The sequence below is a fragment of the Podarcis liolepis genome (genome assembly GCF_965112155.1).
Source record: "Podarcis liolepis genome assembly, chromosome: 1".
Lineage (NCBI taxonomy): Eukaryota > Metazoa > Chordata > Lepidosauria > Squamata > Lacertidae > Podarcis > Podarcis liolepis.
The window spans coordinates 24,743,915-24,755,479 of record NC_139554.1 but is presented as its reverse complement, the minus strand read 5'-3'; the positions used below and the strand labels follow the sequence as shown (position 1 = coordinate 24,755,479).

The 11,565-nt window shown below is 43.4% G+C and overlaps 1 protein-coding gene across 2 annotated transcripts in view; it reads right to left on the bottom strand.

Annotated features, from left to right (window-relative positions):
• Positions 1 to 1,864: 1,864 nt before the first annotated feature.
• KCNK10 (potassium two pore domain channel subfamily K member 10) overlaps positions 1,865 to 11,565 on the bottom strand; it is an 80,034-nt gene continuing 70,333 nt past the window's right edge. For both annotated transcript variants that reach the window (XM_083502388.1, XM_083502387.1), the window contains 2 exons: positions 9,523 to 9,665; positions 1,865 to 7,185 (listed from right to left, as the gene is read on the bottom strand). In XM_083502388.1, coding sequence (XP_083358514.1) covers positions 6,565 to 7,185; positions 9,523 to 9,665 — 764 coding nt within the window. In that variant the 3' untranslated portion in view covers positions 1,865 to 6,564. The remainder of the gene's footprint in view (positions 7,186 to 9,522; positions 9,666 to 11,565) is intronic.

The window sequence follows — 11,565 nt, the reverse complement described above, 5'->3', positions numbered from 1 at the left end:
GCAGCAAAACTTTTTGAGATGGCAAGAGGTGTATTTGGCTTATTACCCAGCTAATGATATTGATTAGAGAATCCTCATGTTCTAAAAATAGCTTTCTAGAGCACTGTGAAATTATATGGAAACCAGCAAGTCAAAATGGTATGAGAAGGTGTAGAAAGTTTTTCCGCAAGAGGACTGAGTTGTTGTTGTTATTATTATTATCAATTTAGAGAGGGAGCCACGCTGAAAATATTGGCCCCCATATTGCTACTGAGAAAGCCAACCCCAGCCCTCACTCCAAATCCTCAATTTCATTCAGTCAAAAGAGACTTCCAGTTCATGGCTTTGGGTTTTAAGAAATCTCAACATTTACCCAAGTCACAAACTTCACAGTAGTGAGAACCTTTATCTCCAATGAGTCCAAATGAGTTATTCAAAAATTCCAGCCCTTAAGCTGTTCTTGCCCACCTTTCAAACTGAAATTAATGTTCCCGATCCAACTGGAATTATGGACTAGTCATGTATAACACATAGTGGCTTCCAAGTATGGGTGCACATTCTTATTCTGCTCAGAAGGTACATTTAGCCATCTCAGTAGGATTTGGGTGGACATTATGTCAAAGGTAGTTTCCATGTCTGGATCTCCCTTGGCAGAGCAGGGCAGGGAGATTTTCTGCATGATCTTGGAAGCTGTGGGCCTAGCCTTGGAAGTTGTTAAGGCAGAGGTGAGTAAACAGTGGCCCCAGGCTAGATATTGTCCTGGGACCTCCACATCTGGTCTGCAGGTTCCTGCTTCACCCTACCCCCAGCCACTACAATTAGACTTCAAAACGGTTTTCTATAGTTAACATGTGATTATTTTCCACCTTAATTTGCATTTGGCATCATCTAATGTGAATATCTTAAACCTCAGAATCCATCTAAAGGACTACAATTATTTTTTGTCATTTACACAGTGGCATATCTACATATATCAATTAACAATTTTCTCAGATCCGCAGGGAAGAAACCAGATGTTACTTGAACTAGAGAAAGGGAAATACTAACACCTTATCAAAGCCTGGCAATAAAAAAAGAGAAATGATGGGAAAGCATGAAACAAACATTTAAAACCCCATCAACTCAAAAGTAATTAATTTCTTCCAAACATGGCACCCATAATCATTCCTTAGAGATTTTGGTTGTTTAAAACTATGAGGCCATCCGACCCTTAAAAAGCGGGGTGAGGGAACCTGTGGCTCTCCAGATATTGTTGGATTGCAACTCTCATCAGCCTCCATCAGCATGGCTAATGGCCAAGAATGGTGGGAGTTTGTGGGAGTCATAAAGCCAAGGCAAAGGCTTGTAATGTTGCAGGGTGCCCCCTGACCTCGGCTGACCAGCACTCTGAGCTTTACAATGTATTGGAATGTATTGACCTTATATGGAGCTATGTTCCCCCCCTGGGCAGTATAACCTTATTTGGCGATGGGTGGGTTAAAGTCATGACCGGATGTAGGTAATGTGAGACATTGGCAAATGGCCATGCGGCTGGAGAGAGAACAAAGGATAATAAAAAGTTACCGGAGGGAGAGAGAAGTTCGAAAGGAGCTGCCCTCCATCCATGAAAATATTGCTGGCTCTCTGTGTCTTTATTTTATGCTATACAGCACCATTTTGTAACGGCTGGCTCCGACAGGAGTTGTAACACAACAACATCTAGAGAGCCAGTTTCTCCAACACATTTGGTATTGCTATAGGACAGATCATAAACATAAACAGCTCAGCTATTTTAGGAAGGATGCCTGTGAGATACACACACACACACACACACACACACACACACACACACACTTTGTAGCTCATTGAAACCACACAGAGAGGGTTGCACTTAATCCCTCAGGGTCTGAGCCAATTGCTAATTGACAGAGGTGTGTGCATCCTATCTCGTCATCATCCATTGTTCCCTTGCAGTTGAAATAATAAACTACATCAATAATAATAATATTAATAACAGTCCCTTTAGTTAGATGTTACTTTCAGCCACTCCCATCATTCATGTAAGACATCAATCTGCACCAGGAGCATCATTTATGAGTGTGAAGCTGATGGGTCTCAGAGAAGTTCTAAGGCGCATCTTCCAGATTCTCAAGTTGATTGCTCTCATTTTTGTAGAAAGGGGCCAACTGTAACTTGAAAACTGTCATGAAGAGAAGTCAGCTTGCTCACCTGCCTTGACAATGCTGCTTTCAGTGTAGTTTAACCTAAGCAGATCTAAAAGGCTGAAATCCCAGGGACTTCACTTGCCATTTGAATTTAGAAAAGTAGGATGACTAAGCATGTTGTAGAATCAGGCTTCACGAAACCAATACTGAGTTCAACAGTTGTTTATATTTCAGACAGCCCTGGGTTTGTTTTTACTTTTCGTGTCAGGCCCTGCACCAGGAGGAATAGAGTCTGAAGACTCATGCAGCTAAGCAGATGTGTAGGGCTGATCTGAAATTGTCCAGTTTGAGAGAACTGATAGAAGAGAGCATTTTGGTCCATTTTCAGGAGGCCCCAAATTCAGGGTGAGTTGGAAACGCATCGCCTGCCTCTGGCAATCCTTTGGTAGCAGCCACTGTTTCTTCCCAAATCCCCCAGGAGTGACGCTACATAATTATGCAGTGTCACTCCCTGTCTTTGAAGGTATTTTTTTATTTAAAAAAAATGGTCACCAACTCACAGCCACCATAAGGAACACCCTAATTTTGTTATGCTGTCACTAAAATTTGCCACTGCCATGCACAAAAAGAACTGAGCCAAAAGTTATATTAGCAGCACTAGTGGAAATGAAATCAATCAATAAACAGAGTCAGTGGGCAATTTCAATTTGCATTCTCATCCACTAGATAATGCATGTAAATAGGCAATGGCTGGGCATTCCCCACTCAGAAAGAAGTGGCAGGTTTCTGCGGGAGCAGGCCATTTTGTAGTTCCTCTGCTCCTGGAATGAATGGATTCTCCAATTACTGTATATTCAATGCAAAGAAGAAATACCTGCCTCCCAGCAGAGGCTGGCTGAAAGATGGCAAGGCCAGAGCAGCAGACACTTGGGGCATCCTTGATGATGAACATTTTGGGCTCACTAAAGCCCTTTGATATTTAAATAATTCTCACCTAGCAGCACTAGCATCCCCCAGTGCACACTCTCCTTGTAAGAGAAAGCTGGTAGCGAAGTAACATTTAACAGCTGGCATTTTAAAGAGGGTGTTTTTGTTAAACTTTTTTTTGCATATCTGATGTTCAAAGAATGAAAGTCTGAAGGATCAGGCCTTTAAAACATCAGATCTGTGCGATTAGAGCTCTTAAGTCTAGCCACTATTTCCCTCTCAAGGTTATCACAGAAACTGCATGTCTTAAGAGAATGTAATTCCCAGTATCTGATCATAAAGTGAAGGGCAACCGACTGAACAAGCTTTCAGGGCTGTCTTGGTTCAACAAATCCATAGACTGCAAGGGTGGGAAGAGTTGTTTTTCTAGCCTTTTTTCAGTTTCTGAAGCAACATCTTTCATGATAAAGGTCACGCAAGGCTTTTAATCTATGAATTTATCCAGCATTGATCTTTGTCACTGCTTCAATAGCCTCCTAGACCAGCTGACTCCAGGGCAGCCTTTGAGAAAAATGTCAGCCACAGGTAAGTTTCTCACAGCGTCTCCTCATGCTCTGGACACTCCCACCCCAGGTTTTGCATCTGGTCCCAACTCCCCAGCACCTCCTTTCATTATGCACTTTAATCACATCCTTATGATCAAGCTACACAGCATTCAATGTGTCTCTTAAAAAAAAAATCTCACAAGGGGAATCAGGTTTGATATTGTGGGTGTACAAAGCTCCCCAATTGTCTCAGTGACCACCACCTCCCCACATTTGCTACAGGAGCAAATTCCCAGTAACAACTCTTCACTGGTGAGGGGTGCGTGTTCAAAAGCCCAGTGCACTGTCGATTAAGGTTACCAGATTTTTTTCAAAGAATCCGGGGACACTTTTTTTTTTTGAAAAGAGAAAAAAAGTTGTTGTTGTTATTGTTATTGTTATTATTATTAAATTAAGAAGTAATCTCTTCTGTGATCTACTCTGTCGCATGGCCTTCCTCTGGGCCTGGCCTGCTCTCTTGGGAGTGCTAGCCGCCGGAGAGTAGATTTGGGTCGGGCCTGGGCTCAGCCACCTGTCCTTGCCCTCCTGGTGCTCCCCTACCTCTCCTTCTCAGCAATGGCGGCAGTGGCACAGCAAGGTCAGGGCTCCTCTTTTTTTCCTCCTTCCTCTTTCTCTCTTCCTTCTCCTTCTCCTCTCCTCCTTCTCCCTGCATCAGCTCCAGGGTTTTCCTGGCCCCGGAGTGTCACTGGGCAGTCGGCCAGGCGCTCTCACTCCCAGCTCAATTTGGGTCACGGGGGGGGGGTGTCCAGCAGTTTCCCCCAGTTGACGCGCCAGGCGTCCCTGGTTCCCCCTCAGCAGTGGTGGTGGCAGTCTCAGCAGCCTGGAGCCAGCCTGGTAGCGCAGTTGGCTCTGGCTGGCTTCAGGAGCTGCTCGCTGCCGTGGTGCCCGCCATTTTGCCTCACCAGAAGTCCCCATATGATGTGTCTTGTGCTGTTGAACCAATCACACAACATTCTTTCCCTACTAATAAATCTACAACACTTAAACTATAAATCCGGGGACATTAAATGAAATCCGGGGACATTCCGAGGACGGATTTTGTCCGGGGACAAATTTGTAAATCCTGGGACTGTCCCTGGGAGACGGGGACATCCGGTAACCATATTGTAGATTGGGCCCACCCCGTGCTTTCCCTAGAATGTCAAGGCATGATTACAGAAACTATTCCTGGTTATATTATCTTCATAAACTAAGTTTGGGTGGATTGTACGGAAGGAGGGAGGTGTAGTGTGTTGCATTAGGCTTGGTGGGATTTGAAGAACCACAGCTGTTGGTGACAGTCTTTGAAGGCTATGCAAAAAATTCATAGATGATATGCAAGTTTGCACATGTAATCCAACCCACCTTTCATTTCAACGCCTTTCCCCTCACTCTATTTCTTATGCAAGCAAACACACCCAAAATTGCATTAATTAATTTTCTCACATCCTCTTCCTTTGTTTTGAGGTCTGAAGCTATTTGTGCTCTCCATATGCAATCATCAAAGACATGGCAATGGGTATAAAATGTGTAGTAATAATTATCTTGTTTGTTGTTGGCTTTGAAACCAAAAGAGGTTTTGCTTAGGTTCTGAGGAAGGGAGCTAGAGAAACTAAAATGAATGAGAAAGAAAAGTAACACTTACAGGAGGATAGTCCACAAAGCATGTGATTTAACAGTTGCACAATATGATGTTATTAATGGCACTTAAAGCTATAAGCACTTAAAAATTTTGATCATATTTTTTATCATCGCCTTCATCATCCACATGGAATTTTGGGAAGTTGTCTGTCTCTCATACCTAAACCCTAACCACCAATAGGGACACAGAGCCCTGAGCTTTGAAAGTTGCCCTGCCCCATGACTTTACATTGTATATGCACTTATGCCTACTGTTTTAAAAAATTCAACTTCTGCTACAGAGAAGAGCAAAATGTTTGACATCATGCAAAGGCTTCGCTCTCCGTCTTCATTGTATTACAGCATTACAACTGGAGCTCCGTCAGTAATACAAAGTGTGGATGCAAACATTTTAAAACAAGGGGCTCACTGTTTAACTGAACCAAGCGCTAGGTTATTCCTCACTTAAACAATGCAGATCCTGAAATTTTGAAGGTTCTCCAGTGTATGATTATCAGTTTATCACAGGAATTTCTTCCAAGGGCAGGGGAAAACACCCATACCCACCCACACCCCAAATTTCCATTTGTTATGTGCTGTTTTTGTGTGTTTTCTTATCTTTTTTCGGGGGGGGGGGGATATCCTGCTGTTATCTTCATCAGTGTTTCAGCAGTGTCCAGGCAACTTCCTTGTGCATGGGCATTTATTTATTTATTTATTTTTGGATTACTGAAGCTAATTCATCCATTTTTGTATGTGTGTGTATATATATATATTTGAAATACAAAATGGGCGAACAATCATATTTGGATCCTATGCCAAATCATAAACTGCCTTATTTTAAAGTTCTTTTGCCTTTCCATATTAAAAAAAAGGATTCAGCAGTGACAGAAGCAAGGAACTTGTCATCCATTGAAAAAGCAGAAGCCTTCTTTCCTCACTTCCCGAAATGCTCTTCTAAGAGGTCTGTCTTTGCCCCCAAACATTCCCGCTGTGTTATTTGCCTTTCCAGCTGTATTACCCTGGTGTTTGGATGTTCCTCCACGGCAAGCACACGTAGGCTGTCATTGTCAATATTCCAGCTGCGGACGCCATTTCCCAGTGTGATTTCTTTTGGCAGAGCAAACTTCGGTTGTTATGGCACAGTGAAATATCCCAGGATGTTATGGAACCAGACTGAATTAGAAGTCTGTATAAGGCACATGTCTTCTTGATACATATATCCCTCTGTATATATATCTTGTACGTATATAAAAGACTAACATTGGTTCGTGAGAGTCAAGGGTCATTGTTTTTGTTTGTTTTCACATTTAATTCCTGTCTTCAAGTAATGCTTTGTTTTCGTGTTCCCTTTCTTTGGTTTCGCTGGGGATCATCCCGTTCTCGAGGCCCATGTGCTGCTCAATGCAGTCGGTGAGAACGGCAGTGCTGGAATGTTCCGAGTGACACCCTTTCTCGGAATCTTCCTCCTTCTTCTCCTCGTCCAAGGAATAGTTCCGGAAGGTCTCGTAGATTTTGCGCACGTCTTCCGGGATGCTCTTCTTCAGGTCTTTGTTTTTCCTCTTGGTCAGCTTGGAGGAAGAGCCGAACTTGTTGATGATGTTGTCCTCGGAGGCCCCCTGCCCATGCTTGCTCAACTGTTCCGTCCCTTTAAGGCGCAGGTTGTTAGGCCTGTTGTTGATGCTTTCCTGAGATGAAGCCTTGAAGTGGCCACTGTCCAAGGCAGCAAAGACGCAGCGTTTCTCCGGAGAGAGCATATCCAGCGAGTGGGCTCTCTGGTCCAGCCCCAGCCGCCTGCGCTCCATGCTCCGAATCGTCGCTGCTCTCTGGAGCTTGTCATGGATTTCCACGCTCAGACGCCGCCGCGTTTCCCTGAACTCCGCAGTCACGTTGGCTTTCCATTCAGCCGCGTGGGCTTTTATTTCACCAACCTGTGACAAAAGACCAGAACAAAGAGCTGAAAAAAATCATAGTATTGTTTTTTTTAAGGGTGGGTTGTTGTTGTTGTTTGGTACTTAGAAACTCCTGCAAGTATAGATCAAATGGGGCAGGGAGGGGAAGTGACGCTAGTTAGAATTATTCACTTGGTTTCCAAATAGCTCTTGTCTACTTCCTACTATATTACATTCATGCCATTTAAAGCCACACGGGAGGCGATGCTGGCCAAATGTCTTCTTTCACACAAGCTATTCAAGGCATAAGAGCTCCCTTTGAGACCAGTTGTGGCAAAGCTGGGACATTCAACTTCCTACAAAATACACCATTTTGACATACAACGCCAAGCTTAAATAACAATTTGAGATTATTCACAAGGGGCCAGGCTTTTGTGTGTGGTTCCCACCCTCCACACCATGAGGTGGATTTCCAGGAAACCAGAAAGTCTCTGCCTTGTGTTAATAAGTATGCACCCACCCTTCTGTTTCCCCCATGACGTTAGCTTTGATCATCAAAGTGCTTTCAGATTCAATCAATCCCTGCTCCCGTTTCTTTCACCCTATAGGATAAATACCGCAGCTCTATAAAGTGCCACCAGTAAGAATGTTAAAAGGAATTTAAACAGAGCTGCTTCTTTTCTGTGTCCCAACCAGTGGCGGAGCAGCGAACATTTGGGGCGTGGCTCGCGTACATCCCAGGGAGCGTGGTGTGTGTCTCGGGGGTGTGCGCATCTCAGGGGGCATAGCACATGTCTCAGGGGGCATGGCGCACGCCGGGGTGCACAGCAAGCATCCCGGGCCATGCGCAGTGAGCACTGAGCATCCTGGGGGTGGGGACAGCCATAATGTCACCCTCCCCCAGATGGCACCCAGGGGACTACCCCCACACCACCCCCACCTTTGTCCGCCAGTGGTTCCAACAAGCCTGAGGCTAGACTGGGTGAAACCCTTCTATGAGATGACACCTAAACTTTGGGATTCTCTTCCAAGGAAGGCCAGGCAGGCTCCCTCTCTATTTGCCCTACCTTGTTTTGTCTTAGATAGACTTAGAATTTGCCTGCTTAGCAATTTCTAACACATGATCTGGTTGTTTTTAATGCATTCCATCTGTGCTATGAGTGTCTTTGTTTTATCAATGCTTTTGTTAAGATATTATATCTATCATCACAGGGCATGATCTGAAAGCACTACCACTTTGCTGAAGCTAAGGAGGCCTGGATCTGGTTGGTGCTTGAATGGGCATCCACCACATGTATGCCGACCTGGATTCGATGATGGAAGAAATGCAGGATAGAAGAGCAACATCATGGAAGAGGTGTTTCTTTGACCAAGCTGAAACTGTCAAGCTCCCTTGTTATTTTTGCTCTTGCCAGGAGGTGTACGGTCGCTAATGCAATCTTGCTATATTTATAGCACTGAAATTGTTGTGGGTTTTGTGTATGTAGTTATATTTGCCATTATGCCGTTTTTTTATTATGTTATTATGAAATTGTTCTAACAACGGTAGAGTTTGAGATGCCTTCCCACTTTCTTCGATGTAAGCCACTTTGAGCCTGATTCTTTTTGTGGAAAGGCAGCATACAAATAAATTTGTGATGGTGATAAGAGTATTGATGATGGCATCCATCTGTCTCGAGAGGCAATGGAGTGTGCCTCTAGAGGTGAACTCAAACCACTGCGTTTGCAGCACCAAAGTGACCTTCCGGGAGCACGAGCCTCAGTAGAGTGGATAGAGGTCCTGGGCTGCCCCAAACGATAAGACCTTCCTCTCAGTCTTGCTTATGCAGGCCAAAGGGAATGCCATCCAACCTTCCCCCCCCACCGCCTTTATCCTGTATCTGGCCTCCTTATTTACTTCTTATAAGCTGTTTCCTTTATGAATAATTATTAAGATTTTTCTAATTATAACTTAAATATGCACAAGGAAGTATTTTATCTGGTTGTTTGTATTGCTGTATGCTATGCTTATTGTATGTTATGTTCACGTTTAATGAGGGTGGATTTCTGTATTGGGGGGTTTATGTTATGTTGTAAATAAAATTTCCAATAAAAATTGAAAATTGAAAACAAGATGCCATCCAACCATCTTAGGGACTCTACTCCAGATTTGGGTAGGACTTACACTTCAGTCTTTTCTTCTTCGTGATAAAGGTAAAAACAACAAAAAAATGTTTTGTTTAATATTTTATACAAACCATTTTGAACACTTTTTTTTTTAACGGTGGAAGGTGGGGTACAAGTCTTCTAAAACAGACTTAATGAACTAATAAGGGCAAATCAAAGCCAAACTGGCAAAGGAAAACCTGCCAGGGTCAATCATTTGCCTGTAGTTACCTCCTCTTTAGTCTTCTTCGAAATAACTCGCAACCAATCTCCAATCATACTGAGGACAGCAGCAAAGTATGCAAGGCCCACGAGGATCCAGAACCATACTAAGGGCTTATACCACTCCCGGTAAGGAATTTCGGCATTTCCTCCTGAGGTGGGGAAAAAAACAGACAAAAGCAAAGTGTTTGGTTTCACCCAGGAATTTAAATGCAGAAATATCAAAGGGTGAAACCATGTTTTGTCACTGTTAAGTTAACAGCCCACCTTTTATATATATTTTTGCAATGAGATTCCTGCATTGCAGGGGGTTGGACTAGATGACCCTTGGGTCCCTTCTAACTCTAATATTCTATAAGCATTGCAAATGACTATTTACAAAGTGATAGCTTGTCACAGTGTGCAAATTGCTGCTTGATAAATTTACATTGTCCTGTGAAGGTTCGATGAGTTCTTAACCATACCTGATGCAGGATGGCAGACTTACAGTAATAATATCCAAAGTAGTCTTATTCAGAAATACACCCAGTTCAGCTCTGAAACTTTTGCTTTAGGAACGAAGCCTTCAATTGGTATGGTAGTGGCTCCTTTTTTGAGTCAACAGTGTTACTGAAACTGGACCTTCAACCACTCATTTCCTGAAACAATTTCCTCCATGCCAATGGCTTTAAAACAGCAGAACGAATCTGTCCTTTAAAATCAGGCTGTAATAACTTCTGTCCCAGCAGCCAGCACTCTGAGGGATTGGAATATCAAATTAAATTGTTGCAAATCCGTAACTAAAATTGGAACTTTCATTTGTTTATTTCCTCTTTTCTTGTTCATAACTTTTTAAAACAATAATGATCATATTAGAGCAAGCTCTGTTTCAAACTAATTGGGGTGGCAACTGGCAACCACATGCCAGGTCATTATGCAAGGGGTTTTTTCTCCTTCAAAGTTTAAAGTTCAGGAATGCAAATGTTGAATCCAAGTTTAGAGTTTGAAATGTTTTTGCTGTATTCCAAGGCAGATTTCAAACATAATCAAATTGCAGTGCTGAAGTGCAACTTTCTATGCCTATTCAGAAGCCCAACTAACATTATAGTGAATGTTTATTAGATCGCACCCTAAATTTCCCCTTTTCCATGTGGCTAAATATTGACAGATTGGCGAAGACCCACTTGAGATCAATGGTGCAGTTAGGTAATTTTTAGGGACCACAGCTCAATGGTAGAGAATCTTCTCTGCATGCAGAAGGTCCCCAGTTCTATCCCTGGCATCTCCAGAGAGATCTGAGTCATATTTTTCAGACTCCTACCTGAAACCCTGGAGAGCTACTGCCAGTCAGTGTAGACAGTGTAGAGCTCAATGAGCCAATGGTCTGACTCAGTATAAGGCAGATTCCTATGTTCCTAAGCCTGGACTTAAATAGCCTTATGGAGCTCAGTCCTCACACCACAATATACAGTATACAATATATTTGTATTACCTTACTTCAAAACGAAGCAATTTCCTGCAGCCCCCCTGTTCATTCAGGGCCCTTGGCTTCTGCCCTGGCAGCACCACTGCCCAATAACATTTATGTATGTAGATGCGTCCCCCTCCCCTGTAATATGGTTCAGTCCATACCTCTCTCTCACTCCCCCTGAGCATTTCCACTCTTGCAGGCTGTTAGCAATCTGATCCATTTCAATGAAGCCTTAAAGTGCATTCTGCCCAGCCTGTCTAGGAGCGGGCTTGCAATGATTGAAGACTCATATAAAAACCAAAGCATACAATTGCTGGCAGGGATCCAAATATTGTTTTCTCTCAACGTACGCTATACGTGCTGCCATCGCTTTATGCCTTTCCCAGTATAACAAAGGGCAAGCGGTTGTGCTCTTCGTTGCTACGCGGCGGCGAGGTTATTCTGATCACATGTGCCCCAGTGGGGATTTGCCATAAAGCAAGATAACGGCCATCTAAGCACAGAGTTAGCACAGAGCGTGGCAGAGGTGCTGCTTCATCCTGTGCTATTTTCTTTGTCCATCAACCGGTGCCACCTCAATCTATCAACAGTTACAGTTCCAA